The sequence below is a fragment of the Onychostruthus taczanowskii genome, unplaced genomic scaffold, assembly GCF_017590055.1.
Source record: "Onychostruthus taczanowskii isolate IOZ18803 unplaced genomic scaffold, ASM1759005v1 scaffold3, whole genome shotgun sequence".
Taxonomy (NCBI): domain Eukaryota; kingdom Metazoa; phylum Chordata; class Aves; order Passeriformes; family Passeridae; genus Onychostruthus; species Onychostruthus taczanowskii.
The window spans coordinates 23,345,412-23,370,706 of NW_024500349.1; the positions used below are offsets into that span (position 1 = coordinate 23,345,412).

General features: G+C 41.5%; 1 protein-coding gene across 6 annotated transcripts in view; it reads left to right on the forward strand.

Moving 5' to 3' along the window:
* Positions 1-5,972: 5,972 nt before the first annotated feature.
* The window catches only part of NKTR (natural killer cell triggering receptor), a 38,205-nt gene continuing 18,882 nt past the window's right edge, over positions 5,973-25,295 (forward strand). For 5 of the 6 annotated variants that reach the window (XM_041408430.1, XM_041408432.1, XM_041408431.1 and 2 more), the window contains exons 1-6: positions 5,973-6,097; positions 6,349-6,428; positions 14,589-14,663; positions 17,304-17,411; positions 18,056-18,100; positions 19,768-19,855. In XM_041408430.1, coding sequence (XP_041264364.1) covers positions 6,371-6,428; positions 14,589-14,663; positions 17,304-17,411; positions 18,056-18,100; positions 19,768-19,855 — 374 coding nt within the window. In that variant the 5' untranslated portion in view covers positions 5,973-6,097; positions 6,349-6,370. Of the gene's footprint in view, positions 6,098-6,348; positions 6,429-14,588; positions 14,664-17,303; positions 17,412-18,055; positions 18,101-18,413; positions 18,442-19,767; positions 19,856-25,295 lie in introns of those variants that run through there. The other variant, XM_041408435.1, reaches the window with a different exon arrangement.

Consider the following 25,295-nt stretch of genomic DNA (forward strand, 5'->3'; position numbering starts at 1 on the left):
TTGTTACCAGGATTCTCTTTTCATTCCTCAGGTTCAAGAGCAGGGAGCTGTTCCCTTTTGCCTACTCAGATCCTCTGTGAATTCCCCAGCTCGCTGGAGCTCATGGCCAGCTGCTCAGCTTTTCCTTCCTGGCACTGCTCTTGCTGTTATTATCACTCTGCTCTGGAGCCTCAGCTGCAGATTCACTGCTTTAACACCAGAACAAAGCACTGTATCAATTAGTTTGACCTCCCAGCTCACAGGGGCCACTACATTTCACCCAGTTCCCTTCGCACTGTGCCTTGAATTCTTTATTTTTAAAGCACTGGCAGCTGTATGGATTTATCCATCCCCAACATGGCTTTGTGTGGAGTCAGCGTGGTTTCCATATGATTTAATGGTTCAGGACCAGCAGTGCATACAAATGGAGCTGCACTTGTTCCAGGGCCAGTCTGGGTCTCAGAGTGATGCAGAGCTCAGCTGGTTCTGCTTGGAGCCAGCTCCAGCCTCTCTGTGCCACATGTCACACCCCTGGAGCAGGAAGTTTGGGACAGCAGTGACAAGGTGTCCCAGCAGTGCTATGTGAAGTCATCTCTGGCTCAGCACAGCAAAGTGATGAATCTCTGCCGCTCGGCAGAGCTGCTTTGATGGTCCCCAGCACGGGCAGGGCCCCGAATCTCTGCCTATATTTGCATCTCAGCTAATTAACAATCCCTCCTGCGAGCTGCAGAAGCTGTCTGAGCTAAAGCTAACAAGCTCTGAAGCACCTGAGCTGACTCAGATTCAAGCGTTTCAAGCTGCATAACAGAGTGTTCTCAGATGGTGCTGGGTGAGAATATCGAGCTGGATTTACACATCTTTAATAATGCAAAGGCAAAAAGGTAAATTAAAATTTAGGGGGAAAAACAAAGGGAAAAATCTAGGGGAGAGGAATCATCGTGCCATGTTCCCCTGAAAAAGGTATTAATTAAATATTAGTTCCAATCGGAGTGATCCTGGGGATATCACAGCCTCTTACAGGGTTGTGTGGTTGCCTCCAGCAATACACATGAATTTTCTTTTTCTACTTGCTCAGTACCATTTTTTATTTCTAATCTCTGCATTGGTGTCACTTCTGAACAAGAACAGGCTTTTAGGCAAAATTGCCTTATCCCTTTTCCCAACTGCAGACCAATAGAGGTTGTCAAAGTCCCTACCAAAAGCTCTCCGTTGTCACCCACTCCGAGAGCTCAGGATTTAATAGGAGAGACAAGAGGCACAGGGAGACAGATGGGAGATGGCAAGAACACAGTAACACAAACAGTCTAATTTTATTGGAAAGGGTAAAAACTCCCTTGTGCTGCTGTTCTGCAGCGTGTCCCACTTACTGCCTTTCCACATAAGACTCCACATGCAGAACCAGACATGGCATCGTTAACCTCCACAATCTCCCAAATTCACTGGTTAATTATACGCTGTAGAAACGAACCTCTTGTTTTTGACCTAGTTTGAGTGCCACTGAGTGGGTAAATCATGTCTGATATGAGGTAATACACTTCTGCCTTTGCATAAAGAATAGTTTTGAGTGCTAACAAGACATCAGGGTGGGAGTTTTTTTCATAATTCTGAATTATAACACCCTGAAGTAAATGAAAAAAATAATTAATCACTTTGGGGCTGGGATCAGGCCAAGTGTGATCTTGAGACATTCCCAAGACATCAACCCTCACATCAGGCATTTATTAGTTAAGGAGATGTAAAATCATCAACCCCTTTATCTACACACAGCAGAATATTTTAAAAATGGACATATTTTTGTAAAATTATTTGGGGAGAACTCATACTATTGCAGGCAGGGGTAAGGGGAGCAAATAAGGAATCGTAACGTAACATAAACAGGAAGGTTGTGGAGGTAGAGATCACCCTGCAGCAGCTGGGATGAAATGTGGGTTTCAAGGCCTGAAGAAGCCACAAGCACAGGAATACTCCCTGCCCCATTAAGCAATTCACACATAATGGATTAATGAGTTGCTGATATTTCTATCACGCTGGGGCAGTCATTAACAAATTCTGCTTACTGCCTGGATAGCAGATGGGGCCACCTACTCATGCCAGGGATGGAAACACTCCTAAAGCTTCAGGGCAGGATGGGGGGATGCTCAGTAATCCTTCAGGAAGTGTGTTAGTGGTTCAGGTATTAAGTGGGTTCACAGGAAATCCCAGGGGAAAGGGAAGCCTGAGTGAAGAGAACCACAGGCAGTGTTTGGATGTTTGAGGTTACAGATACCCCTGTACCCTGTCCAAGTGTGTCCCCACATCAGCACTCCTCCCCAGAAAAAGCCCTGGGATAAAAGTTTTGCTTAAGATGTGCTATTTCCTCCCCTTTAGCTCTCTAAACTCAAATGCTGACCTGGGGATTTTTTTAATGAAGCCCCTTTTTGCTGTTCCCATTTGTTCAACAGATAAACTGCCTATCAGCCTTTCACTTTTAATTTCAAGTGTGCTCAGCACTGAGGCTTGGTGTAATTAAAGCCCCTTTTCAGTTATTCTGGACTGCAATATTTACTTTTCGTAACAAATACCAAAGAAATGGTTTTGCATGACTGACTGACTGAAGGAAACACTCCAGGTGCTCATCTGTTCTTCGGTAACAAGTTTTTTTTAAATTTAAATGCAGAATTTTCCAGCTCTTTTTTTATCTTTCAATGCTCAAAACCTCAGTGACCCCCGTGAACAGCTCTGAGTCAGTTCTTCTCCTGGTGTCAACACTTTGCATGCTTCCTGGAGCAGAATCTGCATGGAACAGTGAAGAGTGAGATTTTGAACAAACAGGCATGAATTTGTCTCACCAAAATATTCCAAGCACCAGCCCCAGAACCCAAATGCCCCAGAACCCAAATGCCCCAGATAATGAAAAGCTTGGTTGGAAATTCCTTCTCCTCCTTAAGTAACAAACTAGGTAGGAAAATACTCAGCACCAAGGAGTAGAGCAGAGGTTTTTCAGGCACTAGGCCTTCTACCAACAACTTGTTGCTCAGAAAAAAAACTCGTTTCCCATTGTAGTCTCACGTTCCATGCATGGAATTTGCAAAAAAGATAAGGAAAAGCCTCGAAAATACCTAAACAAAAGCTGCTTAGTTCAAGCTTTCATGGCCACATGGAGACTAATAGTTATTAAGGCAATCAAAGACTCTTTGGAAATTAAAGTTTACGCCCCAGCTCAAGCAGTTTTACCCCAAACTGCCTGCAGGCTCTGTAGCTTTGCAGCCTCCTACTTTTCAACCTCGCAGACCAAGAGGGCTCTGTCTCAGGCAAGAATGCATCTTCCAGCCAAGATTTGTCCACGTGCATTCTTAGGCATGAATTGTACCACCAAGAAATCTCTAATGTCGATTTGAGGTAGGATAAAGTTGGATCCGCAGATCTTGGTGTGCTCAAAAGTTGTGTCTTGGACTGGAAAATAAATAATCAGGAAAATTTTGGCCTATAAAAGGAGGACATTTCACAAACTTATGGCTTCTTGGTGTGCTCAAAAGTTGTGTCTTGGACTGGAAAATAACCAGGAAAATTTTAGCCTATAAAAGGAGGACGTTTCACAAACTTATGGCCTATCAAAAATTAGAATGACACAGAAGCAATTATTCATAACGGTGCTGAGTGTGATGCCCCTCACACAGCCTAGACCCAGAGCCTCTGCCATCAAAGGGGACTTTGTCACTGCTTTCAATGGACACAGGATGTGACCAGAGCAGCATCTGCAGCAGCTCCCAGAGAGGAACACGAGGGAAAAAAGATCTTCATTTGTAACTCAGTGTTTCATCTTTCAAAAGATCGGCTTCAGATGTGCTTCGGAAACTCTTCTTTTGGGTATCTCTTTCTTTCACCAAGCTGCATATTTATCAGCTCTATCTAGACATGATCTTAGGAGCTTATCTCCCAAGAGATCAGAACTTCTTTCCAATTTGCCTTTGTATTAAAATAATCAGGGCTTGAAATCAGCTTTTTTATTTTTTTATTGCTCACAATCTTTGCTATTTTCATCATGAGCAAGCAGCACATTTCCATGTCTTTTTTGGGACCTTCTGCTTATTTATTTGCTCATCTGCCTCTAGCAAGTTCATGAGGACAGAAAAGCAAGAAACTGCAGGTGAAAGGGAATCAATAATCCATTTGAAGATTAAGGAAATCAAGGAGATGTGCTTTCAAATTTTAATTCTGGCAAGGAATTCCTGCAGACCTCCTGCAACTCAACCTCTCAGTAGCTTTGTTTCTCAGCTACCATGGAAAAGTGAGGCAAGTAACACCCTTCTACTTTATGAGAGCATTTCACAGCCAAATAATTGAGGACCAGACTTGTTCCTTTTTATTTTTTTCCCTCTTTTTTTTTTTTCACATTTTTGACAGCTTACCCTGTAAGTGTCCCCCCAAGGACCAGCAAACCAGCATGACAACTCCAGTGACAGGATTCCTGAGGGACCACTTGCACAATCATGTATTATTACCTAATAAAGAATGACAGAATCTGGCTGTTAAAACTTCAAGAGATCCTCAAACACTATAGTGACAGCAAGCATAAAACCATAGATAAATTACATCTAAAACAATCCCACTTTGCTGCATTCCCAACTGCTAAAACATCCTGTGATTTCAGCATTGCTACTTTATTCTCAGCAGGGATTTTTTTTTTTTTTATCTAAAACCTCTGAATTTCTCCTCAGACAAGGACATAATTGCAGATACTGCTGCCAGGTAAAATTACTGCAGAGTTCTGGTTTGTACAACTTTTGGGAAGCATTGGAAATAATTTGTTTTTTGAGTGCTGAGGACTAAGTATCCTTCCTGCTTAGAAAGAAACAAAACTTCTTTCTGGAATTACTACAGGTACTGTTACAACAGGATTTATATAAATTAAATTAATAAACCAAAGTGTTTTAAGCTTCTGGATATCCTTGGTGTGAAGTAATTTTGCCTGAAGGATGTGTTAGGCTGAGGATTTACAGTTTTAACACTCCTTCCTAAACAATTTGACGCCTCAATTTCTCGTTACCACTTCCACACTCCAACATGGTCCAACATCTGAAAGGTGGAATAAATAACCTGTGGCCTGCTGCAATCATTAAAATGTATTTGGTTTAAATTTTTTGGAGTTTTTAAGGCTGAGGCTGAGCAAGAGGCAGGATGATCCCAGGCTGGCTGCAGCCACATTCTCATCCTGAGGGGGAATCAAGAATTCATTGCAGCAATCATTTTCCATCCATAATCTTCTGAGGGCTTATTTATACTCGCAAAAATATTTTTCTTTCATAGAGAGTTGTCTTAGACGTGTCAAATTAAAGAAGTGAAGGAACTTGGGGGCGTCCCTCGGCACGGCCATAAGGGTGAGGGGTCAGGGCAGAGAGATCCTCCCACCACGGCGGGTTATTTATTCTGTAAAGGTTATCTATTCTGTAATTTATCCACTATATTTATTCCGCAAAGGTTATTTATGATGCTATTTATTCCCTTTATGTATTCTGTAAAGCCCCTTCCTGCTCCCCGAGCAGCGTTCAAAGAGGTGGGCAAGCAAATTCCCACTCCCGTTTGTACAGAGAGGGGAGAACACCAGAGGGAACCGAGCCGCTATTCAAACTCACAGCCCACCACTTAAAGGCAATTACATTTCCCACGGGGGAAAAGCATGAGTTAAGAGTTGGGTTTTTAATTTTTTTTTTTTTTAACATTCATCGTTTCAAACGCGGCAGCGGTGAAGCTCGATCACGCCACTTCTAGCACGGAGAAGAGCCCCCTTCCCCTCATGGCGCCACTCCCCTTCCCCCCCACCCCGGCAAAGCACGAGTTAAGAGCTGGATTTATTTCTCACACTATCATTACTATTATTATTATTTAAACATTCATCATTTCAAACGCAGCACGGCGGAGGCGGCTCACGCGCTCCCTCACGGAACCGCCCCCCGGCCCCTCACGCAGAGGGCGGGAAAGCGCGGCGGGCAGGGCGGGCAGGGGGCGTGGCCTGGCGCGGCCATTGAGGCCGGGCGGGTAATGGCGGCCGGGGGCGGCGGCGCCGCCTGGCGGCGGGGCGGGGGGGCAGCGGGGGCTGAGGGGGCCGCGCCGTGAGGGGACAAAGCGCTGGAGCCGCCAGGTAAAACCCCGGGAGAAGGGAGCGATGGTGCGGGCTGGGAAGCGGCTGCGAGGAGGAGATGGGCCGCGCTGACGGCGCCGAGCCCGGCTGCGTGTTGGCGGCAGGAACCGCTTCCCCTCAGAGCGAGTTTCCCCCGCCGCCGGGGTCGGGGCTGAGGCGGAGCCGCCCCGCTGTAATTGAACCCCGGGGTGAGGAGGGAGGGACGGACGGAGGGAGGGACCGCGGGGGCTCCTTCTCTGCTTTGTGTCCAGGTGGCGAGGCCGAGGGGCGGCCATGGGGGTGCAGGACCGGCCCCAGTGCTTCTTCGAGATAGAGATCAACAGGGAGCCAGGTAAGGCTGTGTTCGGGGCTTTTAAATCACGTTGTTTGCCTGCATAATGGGCCCAAGCCGCTAGCAGCGAGTTTGGCCATTGATGCGTTATTTCTGAGTTACTTTTTAATAACTTCGGATGTTTTCTGGGGTGCTGGATGCTCCTCGTTCCCCCTTGAGGTCGATTTTTATTTGCACACGTGAATATAAAGGTTCGGCAGGGCTGATAAACGCTGTTCTGGAGGTAAAAAGCCGTCTGGTGATGTATTATACCTTCTCTGTGATATCTTTGTTATGCCACTTCTGTAAACTGTGGAAAATCGGGGCAGGCAGTGAGGACACTGGATATTTTCTCCTATAAGTATTTTTAATGATACAGTAATTAGAACTGGGAAGGAACTTAGGAGGTCATCTGGGCTAAATCTTTCCTTGTCCTGCTCAAAATGCATCTTCTGAATATAAAGGAAGGACTGGGCATTCAATCATAGAAGCACAGAACATCTCACCAGCCGGCCTGTTAAAAAAACCCCAATAATTAAAATAAATCCATCTTTTAACTCATAGTTTCCCTGTACAAGTGTGATGCCCAGAAGCAGTAGGCTGTGAGTTTTAATGCTGAAGAGCAGCTTGGATCCCTCTTGTGTTTTCCCCCTCTCTGTAAAGGTGGGAGTGGAGATTTTTCTCACCCATCTCTTTGAACGAGCATTTATCAATGCGTATTAGTTGTCTCACACATACTCCGTGCTTTATCTTGCTACCGCTTGTCTCTAGAAAAATGATTGTATGTGATGGCTTCATTAGGCTTTCACTTTCATTTTCTGCTTCAATGTTTCTCTGGAAACCTTTGAATTAAGAGCTTATATCTCAGAGATTCCAAATTTCAGCCTCATTCAGATGCAACTGAAACCCTTTCAGCGTTTTATTTTCACCACAGTTTCAGAAGAGAGGTTCTGTTCTAACTTCAGAGACCTGATAGGGCATATCTATAAATCTGTTGCTGTTGTAACTCCTCTCTGAGTTATTTTGATTGGCACAGTGGTTTCTGAGTACTTCCAGTGAGGAGATAAGTGATGATGTACATGGAGTTTTAACGTGTTCCGTTGCTTTAATTTCAGGTGAAATTTGCTATGGAACGAGACAACTAAAACTGTTTCAGGTTGGGTGGGTTTCCACTTAGGAATGGTAGTTTGATGGGAGTGATTTAGAGCAATGACAATTCATTCTCAATCTCATTTGCTGTTAATCTTTTTAGGTTTAGTGTGGGTTTGGGTTTTTTTTGTTCTGAAGGATCTCTCCCTGCGCTGTTTTCTCTGCTCTCCCTGCACAGGTTGCTGCTCCCATTTCATAATCTCTCCTCCTGCCTCTTCCCCTCCTCAGCCTTGAGCTGTTCATCTCCAGTGAGAGTGGATTACCTCGTTTTCCCCCAAACCTATTTGGGTTTGGTGACTGATAGAGCTGTCAGGGAGGAATTGCAGTGTTGGTGTTCTTGGTGGTGCAGAGCTTGGGTTACCTGGAGCAGACCCAGGGCTTTGGCTCTGTTTTTGTCTGTCTGCATTTATTTTCTTTTGGAAGTAACAGGAATCTCCCAGCTGCACATCAAACTTGGAGCCCTGCTGGTTTCATTACACCTGACTCATGGCTTGGATTTTGCAGGAAAAATGCCAGTTTGTAAAATTGGTGTTGGGACTTGCGTGCTGGCTGGTCATGCTACTTTATTCTGGTGCCATTTTATTAATTCACCATGCAACTCTGGCTCAGGATTTAAGGATATATTTTAAAAGCTTAAACATTGCTCTCTTAGCTCTAAGATGACCTTCAGAAGCTGAATCAAGTGGTAAATCAGTGCTTCCAGATGACACCAAGCACTTACTCAGAGATGTGCTCTCCTGCTGGCACTAGTGAGGTATTCATTTTAACTTCTACACTGCCAGCAGATTTCCAAATGAACATTTTGCTTATTTTGGCTTCAATAAATAAGCTGACGTGCTTATTGCATTTTAGGAGAAGTGGGGAGCAGAACAGCCTTGCATTTTGTTGCTAGCCAAGAAAAAAGGCCTTGCCCCCCACCTTGTGTGCACTGAAAAGCTGAACCAACATCTCCAGAAAATGCAGAGAGAAGGGGACGTGCCTCTTGCAGCAGTGGGAGCATCTTTTTGCCTGCAGAACACAAAACTGGCTCCTTTTTTACACTGTAGGTTGCTGCCAGTCCAAAAACATTCCCCCCACGCAGCTGCCAGATCTTGGCTCTGCCCTTCCAGGCTTTGCTTGCTCAGGGTGTGCCAGGATACCTGTAGCAATTAAAAGCCAGGTCAGTTTTACTCTAATAAGATCCCTTGGAAAATGCAGGAGTGAAGCTCTGTTTTGGCTGTGCTTCCAGAAGCTTTATTACAGCTTTTGTGTCCATATTTTATTACAGCTACAGAACCCTAGAATAAAACTCAGTGCCAGCTTGTGCTTGCCTCTTGCAGTGGGGCAAACTTTGTTGACTTGGTGTTTTTTAGAGCTAAATTTAGTCTGCTTTTAAATAAGTTGCCTGTTAAGCATTTTTCTTTTTAATAAATGCAGGTTGTGGCTCATAATTTTTAAAGGGCAAATGGAAAACAAATCAGGGAGAAGCATTTATTTTGATACTGGCACAAACAGTGCTTCTCCTTTCTTTTGGGCCCCCCACCAGTGGATTTGGGCACATTGAGTGTGCACACAGGATTAAACTGCTTACAGTATTCCAAGAATTTTGGGATGGCAGCAGATGCTTGTTTAAATAATTCTGTCTTTACTCTGTGAGGCAAAATCTGTGTGAAGCTGCAGCCTTTCAGGTACTGTGGTAACTGGAACAGATGTCCCACTAGCATGTCACAGATGCATTCTGCTGCTGTGGCAGCTTCTGTGGCCATCCAAGATCTTTTTCCCACGTCTCACCCCACCTTCTGACTGGTGTCATCCACATGAAGTTTGGTAAATTTACTCAGTTTTGATTTGTTTCATTCTTATTCATAGAATTTTTTTTTTCTCCTGTGTGCTGTTACTGTTTCACCCCTGGCTCATTGATTTGTTCCACTTCAGTTTCTTTCATTCCTGGGATGTGCCCCTTCCCAGAGCAATCAGTCTGGTCTTTACCTCTCTCTTTCTGGTCACTTTAGCCTGAAGTTTGGTGTATTTTGGGATTTCAGCTGCTGTGAATTTATGTGAAAGGAGCACCCTTGCAACAGTCATTCTCTTGTGCCTCCAGTAATACACCAGTGATGCCTTGTGGAGTTTTTGTTAAATTCCTAAAGACAGAAACTGTTCTCAACCGGCTCCACATTAACTTTTAGTCTTTAGAAGGGAAAAAGTTGTATATTTGCAGAAAATAGAACCCAGAACTTTGGCTGCCCATGAACCCATGGGCAACCACTGTGTGTGGGACAGCAGGAGCCAAGGGGATCCCATATGGAGAAAACCCTTCTCAGGGGTGGGAAATGGAGATTTGAAAGAAATTGATTTAATAAAAAATGTATTCAGAATAATCTTGTGGAGTTGTTGTCAGGGCAGGATGAGAAATACCCTGAAGTCTCACCTTGAGGTCTGGAACAAGTTGGATCAGTAAATAAAAGAAAAACTGATCAGCCTCTTCTGCCAGGAGAAGGCCAAGTGCTGCCTCTCGCTTCCATATCCCTGGGAAACTGAACCCAGGGAATGTTTGATGTGTGCAGGGCTGAAATAAATTTGGTTTTGTGGAGAATGGAGGGAACTTCAGGTGGTATTTGTGGAAGAATGGGCTTAGAGAGAGAAATTTGTGCAAGTTTTCCTTGCAAAGAGTGCAGGTGGGGCATGGAAATGTTTAATGTGTCAGGGCTACAGGTCCCTGCTCAGGCAACTGAGGCATCCATTCTTGAAACTCATATTTTAAATAAAATCTGTGCTTGTTCCACACTGAAGTTTTATTTCCTTGAAAACTGTAGCCACATTTCTACTTTGAAGCAGTTTTTTTTAAATCCCTGTGCCTTAGCATTGACAGATTTAGGGATAAACAAATTAATAAAATTCAAATAGGGTCCTTTTAGTGAGCTGTTATTTAAACTTGTATGCAAATCTGTCTGAGCCTTTGGGCCCTTGGCAGCCATCCTGGGCTGTGCATCATTGTCTCACTGGTTGCAATCCCTGCTTTCTCCTTCTGCAGGATATTCCTGCTGATAGGCTGGGAAAAATGCCTCTTGTGTGGTTTGCTCAAAGAAACTGAGGAAAGATACAATCCAGGAAATACAGTTTTGAAAAACCAGGTTTGTTTTGGGAGTGTGTGGCTGAACTTGATACCTGTGTGCCCCAAACATAATAAAATGTAGCAAAGCACATTAGTTGGAAAATAACTTGAAACGATATGTGTTTGGCTCCAAAGGTTTTTTTTTTCCCAAAAAAGTTAAGCAGCTAAATTAGGGGATTTACCTTTGAAACAATAAACATTTGAAATCAATGATTATTTTAATAAACTTTGCTAGCAGGAGCCCTTGTTTCAGTATAGCATGGACATTGCTACTCTGAGTTTCTACCACTTCATTTGAATCAAGTACAAGCTCTTCCTCAGCTGGAAAATTGTTAAGGAGTTCAAAAACAAAAGAAAAAAAAGTTCATTGTTTAGTTTGAAGACAAAGTTCTGAAATTGGATTATTTTCGGTCATTTTGCCTTCTGGTTTCTCTTAATTGGTACAGCTCATTAGCTGTAGAGAGCACTTATCAAATTTAAGCACAGCTTAAATTTTATATAGGTATCACTTGCTGTATGTAATGTACATATTTTTTAAAGAATAGAGCAAGTGGTGAAAGAAAAAAGTTAAAAGCCTGTTTACAAATAATACTTAATCAAATTATTGTTTCATAAATAATAGGCAAATGCAAGGCTTTTAAAGTAAAAAAAAAAAAAAAAAGCAGTTTTTACTTTAGCCTGGAGTTGAGGTGTGCAGGCTCTTTTCTTGGTTAAAGCCAGCTGAGGACTCTGGGTAGGTTTGGGAGCAGATTTTGCCTGCTTGACTGGCTCTTTTTAGTGATTTTTGTTTGTTTCTTTTAATTTACTGTTCAAATATTATGGTTAGTCACAGGGAGCTTGTTCCCTGATCAGATCACTTAACCTTTGCATTGGGGAAATGAAGCTGAAGAAAGCTTTGGAAATTCTCTGCAGTGAAGGTGGATAATTTCAGAGGAGAGGTGTCTAAATCTGGGGAAATAAGTAGCATCTCAAATGCTTTTTTTATCTGTGCTATATCAGCATATACCTCTGCACCAAGTTTAAAATGAGAATTTTTTTTTTCTTTTTTTTGGTGAGGGATGAGGTAAGAGAAAGATTTGTAGGTGCTAATCATACGTACTTTTATTGTTTTTTTTTTATTAGCAGCTGTTCTTTCCTGCATCTTTGACCAAGGTGTGAAAATGGGTTTGATCTTTCTCTGGCACATTTCATTGCCTGTTTGTCAGTGGAAAATACAACCTCTCAGTGATAATGGTATTCATGCAGTTGCAGTAAAATGCAGCCAGTAACCCAGCAGATGGATTCACAGTGTGTGGTTTGTGTCTCAGGAGCAGACAGCAGCGTTCTGTGTGGCTGCTGGGTAAGCAGTGCTCCAGGTTTTATGGAGGAGACAGCCCTCATCTTATAAACTGGATCTGTCATCTTTGGATCTTGGGTAACGTGCACTACAATTTGGAGGATTAAAGGGCATAAAGAGATCAGGCTGGATGGGCATGGAGTAACCTGATCTACTGGAAGGTATCCCTGCACACGGAGCTGGATGATTTAAGGTCCCCTCCAGCAGGAATCATTCTGTGGTTTTATGAGCACCTGGCAGACTTTGTTATTGACAAAGCGCTGGTGAAAAATACTGCTGAAACTGATACCTTAGTTATGAATGTCTCCTTCCATCTTCTGCCTTGTCATCTGCAAGAACATAAGAGAGTTCTTCCAGTGAGCACCACAGTGGAGGTGTCTGCTGCTTCAGGTGCTAAATGTGGTGGGTTTGCAGCAAAATCCTTCTACGATTTATGCCTCAGAGTACAAGTCCCTGCTGGAGCCTGCAGGGACTAACAGCCCTCAGTTACTTGGCAGCTGGCACCTTGGTGAAGCAGCAGCTGGGCTGGAGAGCAGAATGGGGGGAGTGACAGCTTTTTCCCTGGAAAGTGTCGTGTGTTATTTCACACAGTGAATGCAGGAGGAATCTTCTTGTGCAGAGACAGAGTTGGGGCTGTTCAGCCTGGAGAAGAGAAGGCTCCAGGGAGACCTTAGGGTCTCTTCCAGGACCTAGAGGGGCCCCAGGAGAGCTGGAGAGGGACTCACATGGGCATGGAGCAATGGGACAAGGTGTCAAACTGAAGGAGGGTGGGTTTACCTGAGATATTAGGTAGAAATTCCTCCCTGTGAGGGTGCTGAGGCCCTGGCACAGGGTGCCCAGAGAAGCTGTGGCTGCCCCTGGATCCCTGGAAGTGTCCAAGGCCAGGCTGGACAGGACTTGGAGCAGCCTGGGACAGTGGAAGGTGTCCCTGCCATGGCAGTAGAGCTGGGACTGGATGAACTTTAAAGTCCCTTCCAACCCAAACCATTGTGGGCTTCTCTTCCATGGTTCTGTGCAGCCTGGACGTGGCTCTCTGAAGCCCTCAGTCACTGCTCAGTCCTGTCCTTGTGCAGCAGAGGAATGGGAATGGGATTTGTGTTCCCCTGAATTCCTGGGCTAGAATAAAAATTGGGAACTCTTCAACTGAACTGTCTTCTCTGTTGTGTTCCTTGTGGGAATCTTCAATCCTCCCAGCTTACAATGGTTTCTTCACCTACAAATAGCTATCCTCTCATAGTGATAGTTACAGAACTGCTGTTTGATGGGGGATCTTTGAATATTCCCTATTTCTTCATTCTTTGGACACTCTCCCTACCCATTTCCTTCAGATTTTCCTGCTTAGAGAACATTCTTGCTGCAGTTAATGAGATTCAGACCTTTCAACAGCTCAAGGCATCTTGAATTTTTATCTAAGATTATCAAGTACTGATGCTGTTATTTTATTTCTTCTTTTCTGAACCACCAATTCACCATCTTATAATTGCATATATTTGAACAGAGCCTTAAAATTGAATGCAGTTTCTTAGGAGCTCTAAAAAATTGTTTTGGTGACTAAGTATTGAATGAAATACATTTGAACTTGAATTTCTTTTTTCTTTAAAGGAAAGAAAAGAGAAGTTATTCGTGGAACAGTTACTTTTTAAAATGAAGTCTTACCAGTGTGCACCACTAGAGTGTAGTGCTCATTGACAGATTATTGCTGGTCTCCTTGTAATTCTGCCCAACAGTGAGGCTTCTATGGATTACTTTACAATCTGCAGAGATACCACTTTTTTCTTTATTAATTATGTATTTTTTAAAGATTTCATACATTTGGGAGCAGTTTGTCATGGATTTTTTTTTTAGTACTTTACATCCCAGTATCTTGGAAAATAAAATATAAAGTGTAAATCAGTTTTAAAACAGTTTTCTTTATATTCAACCACTTTTCAGCAGTATTTTAATAGATTTGGAAGGTACATAACACAATTACCACCAGTAGCAAAGAGAAAATATTTGGTTCCTAATATCTGGCAAGTGAAGCATTAGTCCTGCCTGCCTTTCATCTTCCCTGTTTGATTCATCTGGGTTTTTTTGAAACTGAAGGATTTTGGGCCAAGAGTGCCAATGCAGCTGTAATCCTCAGCACAATGTGGAGCTAAGCCAGTTGGACTTTGTAGGTAATGATCACAGGGAAAACTGTGGAAATGTGATTATTAATGTATTTGTATAAACACAGTAATTGGGGAGGGAATTGCTCCAGCTCTCTGAGGACCTGTATTTATGGGAAATCATTTTCAAAATGGAAAAGATCTGACATGATTAAACTATTTTAGTAAATCAGCTTGGCTTTCCAGGTTCAAATCACAATGGAATCTCTAGGACTTCTGATAAATTGGATGGAGTGACATTTCTTAATGTTTTTTTTTTTATATAATTATGTTATTCTTCTTTCTTGCTGTGTGTTTTAATATAAGCATACGTAAGGTGTTTTCTTATTCTACTTGATAAAATAACCTTTTCTCAGAAAAAATTACATTTTTAGAACATACATATTGATTTATATGCAGATTTTCATATTCCAGACAGTTCTAAAACTCTAATTTTTTTTTTAATGATTTTCTAGTTGGTCGAATTATGTTTCAGCTCTTCTCAGACATTTGTCCAAAGACTTGCAAGAACTTCCTTTGCTTGTGCTCGGGTACGTAGCTGAAATTTTTCTTGTTGATAAATAACATTTTTATTGTTCATAATAATTTTATTGTTAATAATTTTTTAATTGTTAATGATAATTTCGTTGTTGACAGTAATTTTTATTGTTAATAATTATTTGTTTATACAAGTACAAACCACAGCCATATGCAAGGCCTGTGCCCACCTGAGGAGGGGGGATGCTGTCCCATTCTGGACCATAGAATCTGCATGAAGCCATCGTCAAGCCAGGGTGTTTTTGGCAGATGGAGGAGGACAGAGTGATCCTGGCATTGCTGTCAGAAGTAGATTTGGCCCCTGGAAAGGTCCTTTCTGCCCAGAGAGAGAGTGGCTTTTGAATTCCAGCAGCTGGCCTTGCAGATGCTGCCCACCTGTGGAACAACCACGGGCCCATCTGCTGTGGTGCTTTGTCAGGAGCTGATTCCCTTCTGATCTCAAACGGGCACCACTTGGCACCCAATTCACCCTGGGTCACACTGAGCTGCCAGTCCAGCTGCTACCAGGGCAGCCAAATCTCCTCTGCCATCCCATTCCCACAGGGTTTGCAGGACATGGAAAGGGCTGTTTAGGCAAGATGGGGGTCAAAGACAATGATTTTTCTTTTCCTGACAAAATTCATGCATGTCTAGAGCAAAAAGAACAGGGCTGGTGTTTGGGCTGAAACAAAAGAGAAGCTGAGCTCAAGGGCAGTGTATTGGTTGTTGTGTGAAAGTGTCTGAGCTTAGGGAGCTGCTGCAGCTCTTGCCAGTGCAACAACTGCTGTGTCTTTACCTGGCTGGGAAAGCACTGGCAGTACTCTAAAGGGGGGTAAGAAAAGGGACTGGGACTTCTGGCCACAGCCAGAGCTCCCATCTCACCTCCAGCTCTGTTAAGAGCTTTAATTTTCAGTTTTAAAAGGAACAGAAATGTTATCATTTATGTGTTCATAATATATAACTTCAGAAAATGCCACAAAAGTATTACAATGCCATAAAAATACTTCATTTGCTGTGAAGTATACCATAGATAACTCATTTCATTGTTAATTTTTGAAGTTCTAAAGTGTTTCAACTGATGTAATATTTGTTTGGAAAAGAGTGTTAAAAACTCCTCACTGGAGGGTTTTATGATTTTCCATCTTACTAAAACAATTCCAATGCAGACTCTGGTCTGAGCTGCATTTCACTTCTGGGGCTGCAGTGGAGGCAGCACTGCTGATGTTCTGTTGGTACAGGAATGTAACTGCACCAGCTCAGGTGCCATGCAGGATCCAGTTCCAGGGGGTTTTCCATACCCCTGAGGGACATCCTGAGACAGGACCAAACATGCAGGCACCATTCCATGGTGTTGTTTGATGAAGGGTTTCAGTGCTGTACAAAGAGGGGCATGTTTTGGGGAGGAGTGTGTCCATCCCTGTCATAAACAGCATTGCTTGCATAACTCGTGTGGAAATCAAAAATGGGGTAGGAGGAGGTGTGGACTGGGATTATGGGTGTGGAGAGGCAGGTAAATAACTTGTATTCCATGAGTGAAGGATGATATACAGCAATGCCCTGAGTGGGTTTTGTGCCACAAACTGCCCTTTGCCCTCATCCTGGCAGTGATGGGCTTGGAATGGCAAATTTGGGATGTTTGGGGTGGCAGAGTAATAGATTGCAGCAGGGGAGTGTTGGCTCTGGGTAATGAGTGTATCTGCATTTCTGAGAGTGCAGAATATTTGGTGCAATGTCCTAAAACCTGTTTATCAAATACCTATTCCATAACCAGTGATGGGATGAAAATGAACACTGGGTTATTTGTCCTGTTATTTATTCTGTTAATTCATGTTTCAGTGCACAGCATCTCCTGTACATGGGGATAATGTGGGGTTTTAACTGCTGCACAGTGTATAATATTATTAATATGACCTTTTACTGTTAATTGCCACCTTCTGCCAGCTCCCCTCCTCTGGGAAGCTCAAGCCAGTGTCTCTTGACCAGTATAGATCCCTCATGAACCTAGTGCCTACAGCCTCAGCCCTGCCAGTCATTGTCACCTCACCCACAAGCCCAGGGCAGCTTCTCTTCTGGATTTTGGAAGAAGTGCTAATGAAACTTGAAATTGTGGGAACACTAACTCAAAAATCACCAGCCCACCTGATCTGCAGGTGGTGTAAAGGGGTGGCCAGACACTGTGCATGGGCTGGGGAAGGTGTGGAAACTTGGAGTAGCTCAATCCCTCTTTTCCAAGTGTGGGGCACATTGAAACTGAGTTGAAACCTGTTTTCCTGCCTTTTCTCCTGGAAATCATCTGCCACATCCAGATGTGTGAGTGGTTTGAAAAGGATACTGTGACCTGCATAGGAATGTAGCTGTACCCACAGAAAATAGTTAACCCACCATTATCCTGAACTCTTTTTTTTTTTAAATAAATTATCCTGAGTAGATTTACACACTCCTTGAGGGGGGAAGGGAAATTTTTTAAGAAACAACTTAATTTTCACCTCAGAGCCCCCTTGTAAAAATCCCCCTTCTGCATGGTAAAAAGCCATCAGGTGGGACTGTGTTATCTTTTAGTTATGGCTCCCATGTTCATTAGAACTAGGGAGGGAAATCCCTTGGAATTTGTCCAGTGACAATCTGTAGATTGTTTTTGTTTCACCTTCTTGCAGGTGAAAAAGGAATCGGCAAAACAACTGGGAAGAAGCTGTGCTACAAAGGCACCACGTTCCATCGTGTGGTTAAAAACTTCATGATTCAGGGTGGGGACTTCAGTGAAGGTAAAATGGGCTTTTAAAACCTCCAAGTTTGAAATGGAACTGAAACGTTGTCATTTTTGTGTTCACAACTTCAGAAAATGCCACAAAAGTATTACAATGCCATAAAAATACTGCATTTGTGTGAAGTATAGCATAGATCACCCATTTCATTGTTAATTTTTGAAGTTCTAAAATGTTTCAACTGATGTAATATTTGTTTAGAAAAGAGTGTTAAAAACTCCTCACTGGAGGGTTTTATGATTTTCCATCTTATTAAAACAATTCCAGTGCAGACTCTGGTCTGAACTGTTTTCACTTCTGGGTCTGCAGTAGGGGCAGCACTGCTGATGTTCTTTTGGTACAGGAATGTAACTGTTTGAATGAGTTTAAAATTAGTAATAAAACACACAATGAGCTAGAAATGTTTTAAAAGTTTCCAGAAGGAGTTTTCCTGGATTTTTAGTTCCTTTCCTGAAATACCTGTCCTTACCAAAATGTCTGTTTTCACTGTGTCCTAAAATCCTGGGCTTGACCAGAAGAGCCTGAGGAGGGAATATCTTATTTTGAGAGTCAGGTGCTGGTGGAATGTTGTGCACAGCTTTTGTATAAATGAAACAAAAAGTTTTCAGCAAAAAGTCGTTTCATTGCTGCTTTTTAATCTGTAGGTAATGGAAAAGGAGGTGAATCTATTTATGGTGGCTATTTTAAAGGTAAGAGCAAATATGTCTTTGCAGATTCTCTGTTCAGTCCTGAGATAAACAAGTCTTGATTCCCAAACTACTTAATGAAAACAGGTTCACTCATAGATCACCTTTTGCATGAAACTAATGTTGCATGAGAATTCCTTTTATATGCATGACTTTTTGATAATTTTTTTTGTTAATATTTAACTTAAATTGACAATTAATTAAGGCTAACATAATTGGTTAAACATGACTTTCAGCATGGAGGCTAGGCAACTTTATTCATGAATAAACTCCTATCTTCCTGCCTAAAACTGTCAACATATTCTTTTGTTTATAGAGAATGTGGTCTTTTGCAAAATGAAAAGGTAAGAGACAAAAGCTCAGTAACACAAATTCAAACTCTGTTCCCTTGTCCCCTCCCTAGTAAATATATAGACAACTGCTAAGTCCCTTTGTAGATGGATATCTGTGTTGCTTGGAGAAATGAAGAGTTTGTGTCTAACCTTTGTGAGGGTTAATGACTTATTCTGAGAGAAAATCCACATAATTCCAGCTCTAAACAGTGATTTCTTCTTTTGTTAATGTCCCTTTTCCTCCCCTTCCCTACTCAAGGTTTGTATGCTTAGGGTTCATTTCTGATTGTATTTGTCTGCCACACAAGTAATTTTCCTTGCAAAGAATTGATAAATAAATGTACAATTACCTCTTGTAAAAATCTGTTGGAAGGAAAATGGTGAGTTTTTCAATTATTTGTTTAAAAACATACAATTATTTCTTGAAAAAAAACAGGTGGTTACTGTGATATTCAAGTGTTAAGACAGTGAATATATTTATTTACAGCCTCTGCTTCTGTGTGTGCTGCAAGTAGCTCTGGTTAGATGCATGAAACTAAGTTTATTTTAAAAAAGAGACATAGTTTGATGTGGGACTATTAAGGTTTTAGTCAAGGAAAGGCTTGAACAGATCCATTTACTAAGAAGTTACTCAGGGTTTGTTTCTCATGTGAGTGCTAAGTATGCAGGATTGTGTTTTCATATGTGATCTGAAAATTAATAGCTTTGTACATTCAAATTAGTACTTTTATCTTTGGAAATGACCTGGAGAAGATCTGGTGTTGTATTCTGCTGTACAACCAGAACTCCTCTTTAATTCACTGTAACATAAAATGCATGTTCAGTTTACTCTTAATGGCTTTTATACTTAGATTCAGATACAGAGAGGTTTTTTCCTTCTATGCTTTGACACTTCCAGTTTTGAGTGTAGAGGTGGCATCTTTTAGTGTGCCATGCAGGCAAATAAACAGATTCTTCTCCTGATCTTTCCACCTGGAGTGTAAATAACAGCAACATGTATGTTAATTTTTGTTTTAGAATGCCAGCAACCTTGTTCTTACCCAAATAACTCAGGATTTAAATCCATAATCTAATGTTTATTGAAGACACTCATAATGACTCGAATTATTCTTAATTAGAAATGTTTGCACTATATCTGCACCATTGTAAGAAGCAAAGTTTTGTCTCAACTGTAATTTGAAGAGACTTGTTTAAACCTTGTTATTGTTTTTCCTCCAACCTGTTCCCGTTTCTCCAGCAGCAGCAGAATCTCTCCTTAGAGCATCCATAAGTTACTTAGAAAACAACCTGCCTCCCTTGCCAGGGAAAATCTGACAAACATATTTTTTCTTCAAACAGATGAAAACTTTATTCTCAAACATGACAGAGCGTTCCTTTTGTCAATGGCAAACCGAGGGAAACATACCAATGGTTCCCAATTTTTCATGTGAGTAGATTTGATCCCTCAGTGGAGCTTTTCTTACACAGAGAAGCGCTGTTCATGAGAAAGATGGTATTGCTAAATTATCCATATCCATGTTCTCCATCTGATCCTGGCTAGGAGTGAGTGGCACCTGCAGCAGGAAGTGTTAGAGATCAATATTTCCTTGTGGTATTCATTTAGATTAAAGCTGGTGCTCCATGGATGTTCTTCCTTTGTGGCTTTTTTCCCTAAAAATATGATTTATGTTCAGTTCTTAGCAGCCAGGAAATAGATTCTTTGCCTTTGTGGGTGCACAAATCTTATCAGATTATCTGCAAATGAAAATGATGAGCATTTTATGTAAGGGGGAGTGAGATCTAGAGGTGGTTTGTTTTGCTTTTTAAAAAATGGTGTTTTTTGATTTACTTTTTGGGGGTGTTTGTTGTTTTTTCAGGAGGAGAATGAGTGGGGGTTTCTATTTGGTAATTGTGATTATTATTATTAATTCTTTTTTTTTTAGTATTTGTTCCTGACATGCTTTTTTAATACATATTCTGCATAATTCTCTTAACTTGTGCATATACCAACACTATATAGAATTATGTGCTGATAACCAGATTTTTCCTTCTTTACCTTTAAAAAAATGCCATTCTAGTAACCACATTCTGTTAAATTCTAGAAATTACAGACAACATTTTTACCCTTACTCATAAGTAAAACACTCAGGTCTGATACTTGAGGGTTTCCTGGTCAAAGCAGGTGTGTGGGGGGTTGAGTGTCAGTTTTTTTAAGCTTGCAAACTTTGATGTGATTATTCCTTTTGTTAATTCCCTTTTCAAAATTGCCTCCTGTTAATGTTTACCAGTTTGTATTTGGAAAGAGCAGGTTGATAACTTTAGTCTAGAAATACTTTGTGAAACAACACTGGGGTTTGAAAAGTAAATTTTAGCATAGTTACTTAAGTAGAAAAAGTCTCTTTTTTTCTTTGCCATCTTTCTTGGGGGATAAGAATGAATGGCGCTTCCCTGTCTTCAGTAAAGGAGTAAATTGTCCTCAAAAATCTTGGTTTTTTTTTCTTTGCCTGAAAAAGATCTTCAGTATGATATGATGTAGTTCAGATAAGAAACATTTTTTGGTCTTTTCCTAAAAAATGTCCTGAAAATGGAAGATGCATAGGAACCTAAAAGAAAGTCTGACACTTACCACTGTTTACACATTCTATAGAGATAAAATTCTTTTCAAATCTTGTTTTCTGTTCCCTTCAAAGGAAATTTTACATGTTGTGCTTCATTGCAATAAATCTGAAAAGATATGTGTGCACATTAATATGGAAAACAGTTTGTATAAATACAACTCCATGGCTTAATAAGCTCTCTGAAGGCATTGCTTCATTAGTTTTCACTTGATGACTTGCCTTTGGGTTCTCTTGCCTTAATTTTCCATTTTTAAGCTTATCTGAACATTAAACATGAAAACCTAATGATGTCACATCAGTCAAGCAGCTGTCATTTGAGGGCTCTAAAGTTTCTTTTCTCTCCTGCATTTGATTCCAAAGTCATCTTCTTTCCCTGATGCTTGGTAGGCTCAGCTTGTTCAATCAGATTTGAACACCTTGTCTCTCCCCACACACCAAAACAACGCAAGGTTGTGTTGGATACTAAATTACAATTAATACAGGCCAATAAATGAAGATTATTTAAAAGCACTTTCATCAAATACAGAAGTATTTTGAAAGATTCAGATTCCTTGAAAAGTTCCAGTTTTTTTCATAGAATTACTTTAAGGAGAAGTGTGAGTTCAGTGGAGTTGAGGCAGAGTAAGAGACCTAAAAGCTTCCACGTGAGCTGGATTCACCTGAGCTGCCTGCAGGAATCCAGAGCTGGTTTTAGCTCTGGTTAGGCTTGAGTTTAGGCTCCTGGGGTGTCCTCTGTGGCCTTCAGGATGAGGATGCTCTGGAGCTCTTCCCTTCCCATGCAGATTTCTGGGCTACCTCTAATGTCTGAAAAGGCACCAGCCTGCCCTGGAGCCAGGGGAGAGAATCAGAATTCCAAGTGGGAAAGAGCTCCTAAAGGTTGTGTCCAGGCAGTTTGTGCCTTCACTTCAAAATGCAGTTTATTAAAGCAGTTAGTCTTGCTGGGTGGCATTTGTCTGATTACTTGAGGGAATGTGCAGTGCATCTATAGAGTTTTCCTTTAATAAAATATTTTCTTCCTTTACACTTGAAGCTGAAATTAAAATGTGTTTTTTATACTCCCAGTAATGCTCAGTTTCTCTGTAGTTTATCATTAGGAAAAATATTCTTCAAATGCTTAACCTGAAAAGTGTGTGAAAGGCAATATTCACTGGTAGCCTTCAGATTTTTTTTTTTAAATATTTGTATATATTTCATTTCTTTGATTAAATTTATAGAAAGGGAGATAATTCATCTGAGCTTCTTTAGAGCTCTGCATTTGTTTTCAGGGATGAGAACTCTATATCTTGTACACATCTAATGTAGCAGATAAGGAGTGCAAATAAGTGTTTTCTTTTCTTGTATATAATAGTTTGTGCAAGTAGGAGTAAAATAATAGCAAGGATCCTAACTATAAGATTCTGTTAATTCATCAAAATTCCCTGCTCCAAGGAGAAAAGTTGTATTTGGAATAATGAGTCTTTACAGGAAGTACTCAGGCAGCAAATGTCTCTTTGGCATATTGCACCAGCAAACCAAGCACAACAAGACTCTGCAATGCCTAAAAGTTGATTTAAAGTGGACAGTTTTATTTGAAACAGAATCTCCAGACTCATGCTGATGTAAACAGCCATCTGAGCCATCCTAAAAAATCATCAGCTTTCTTGGAGCAGTCAGGGATTTCTCTGGCATGAAAGATCTTGGAGGGCTGATGGGCAGCAATGAGAGCTGGGCATGGAAAAGGCAGTGGGAGTGATGTCAGGAGGCTTCAGGGAAAAGCATGGACTGAAATCCAGGCACTGCTGGGGAGTGGCACAGGGCAGAGGTGGGGAGAGTCAGAAGTGTGTCTGTGTAGTATCACCAGTGCTGGGTTTAGTGCTTGTAGACTGTTTTCCTCCCTTTTCTGTTTGGGGTTTTTATTTTTCCCTTAATAGAGTAGGAGCAACAGTTGGGTGGGAAGGAGAAAGTGTAGCTGAGGGAGGATTGTGAGTTCCATGCACATGTGCTGTAAATAGGCCAGGTCTGCTCTCATGTGCCTGAGGAACATTTCCTGCTCTGGAGGAACACAGCATTTTGCAGTCCAGCAGAAAGGATCCAGAGAGAATCCCTCTACGTTTGTAAAATACTGCAATTTCAGTTTTCTGTACCCAAAGGCTTGCAGCAGTTCATTGCAGGCCTGTGTTGGAGGGAGTTGTAAAGGCACCAGGTTGGAAATTGGCTCGTTGTGTTTTCAGGGAGCCCCACTCTTTTTTTTTTTTTTTTTTTTTTTTTTTTTTTTTGTGAATAACTCCTGTAGAACCCTCAGTGATTTTACAAGTGTTCTAAACCTCATCTGGGCATGTAATTCTGTAACTGCCCTGTTTCCATGTGGGCCCTGAGCTAGGATTTGCAGGAACCACTCCAGAATCATCTTTTCTTTTTCTGTATCTCCAGTAGCTGCTTTCTTTGAATTGCTGCCACCATCAGCAGCACTTCTGGGGGAGCACAGACAGAGCTGATACCCAGGGCTGTTCTGGATTTTCCAGCTCGGTGGCTGGATTCCTCTGGGTGATGTTCTGGAGCCATGTGCTCCCTTCTCTTTTTTCTGTGAATATCTTGTCTCTTCAGAGCCACTCCATCATCCTGTGGCCATCCCCACCTGCCAGTGAGGAATTCCCAGTACAGAATAGTGCAGCTCTGGTGAAAATGAGGGAATAAAGTAACATTAATGACTCCTGATCCTCCCCCTGCTCCGCTCTGTTTCCCCTCTCACACAAATCTGCCAAGCTACATTTGTAGCAAACCACAAGTGCCCCTGCAGAAGGAAGAGGAAAGCAGCAATAGGAAGCAAAACAAAGTAACCTCTTTGTGGAAGGAGGGAAATTTTGTGTCCTAACTTTTTAATTATAGTTCAGCTGTGGAGTGTGCTGAGGAATAAGCCCTTAGTGCAACCTAAAGAGGAGTCCTGGATTCTGTTCCTTATCAGTTTAAATGCTTGGAGTTCTTGCCTCTCTGTTCCACAGCTATTTAAAACTTGAGTCTGATTTCCTATTACTGACAGATTTTTTTTTTGTTTCCTTATCGAGGGTGTTGCTGGTTTAATGTGTCTCTCAAGCTCTGCTTTCTTGCTCAGAACTAAATAGGTTTTTTTTGATTTAAAAATGTGTGGTGCCATGCCCAGTTCATAAACTGAACCAAGGGAATCACTTTGATCTGCTAAATGAAGGATAAAATAATTTGGGAGTACTCTTGTTTTGATTTTACAAATTATTTCTGAATGTTACCAGCTCATTAAAAGTAGTTCACATCTTTATGGTCTCCCAAACCAGGTATTTTTTTAATCAACAGTTAATAATTTCTTTTTTTTTTTTTCTGTGAATGAAATACCTTTGAGCTAATTATTGAACACCCAAAGGAATCACTTTGATCTGCTAAATGAAGGATAAAATAATTTGGGAGTACTCTTGTTTTGATTTTACAAATTATTTCTGAATGTTACCAGCTCATTAAAAGTAGTTCACATCTTTATGGTCTCCCAAACCAGGTATTTTTCTAATCAACAGTTAATAATTTCTTTTTTTTTTTTGTTTTTTCTGTGAATGAAATAACTTTGAGCTAATTATTGAACAGTTGACTAATACAAAAAGGAAAAAATGTCAAATGGAAGGGGCTGATGTTGCATTATCTTTGAGCATTATTGGTACACGTGCACTTCTCACACAAGCAGGTCCCATTGGCTTGATCAAAACTTTATGGAAAAATGAAACCATTCCCAGGATATTTTAATGTGTAATCAATAACAAAAAGATCATTTTAGCACTCGACTGTGCAGAGATAATTAATCACTGATAGTTTGTTGGGGGTGGGGGAGGGCTGTGGGTGTGCTCAGCTGATAATGCAGTTTTCAAACATTGCTGCTGCTCAGAATCACACCAGGGTAAAATCCACTATCAGCTGCTGCAGCTGTTTGGGCTTGTTTGCACCTGCAATGTGGTTTTTGTTCTAAAATTCTGAGCAGGAGCAATCAATGCACATATTTTAGAGAAAACACTGATTTTTCATACTTGTAGAAAAGCTTCATAGTGGGAGGAGGATGTTAGCTTAATGTGAACTCCTGGCTGTACACGTTTCCTCTGTGAATCCAAACGTTTGTGTGCCAGCCTGGGGAGTTCCTGCTTGGGAATGGATTCAGCAGAACCTTTGAACCCCTGTGGAGCTGCAGGCATGTGAATAAACCCACAGAAACTGGTTATTCATCTGCTTCAAGTTGGGCATTTTTTGCTGGATTGAGACTCAGAGGGGAGTGGGGGCATT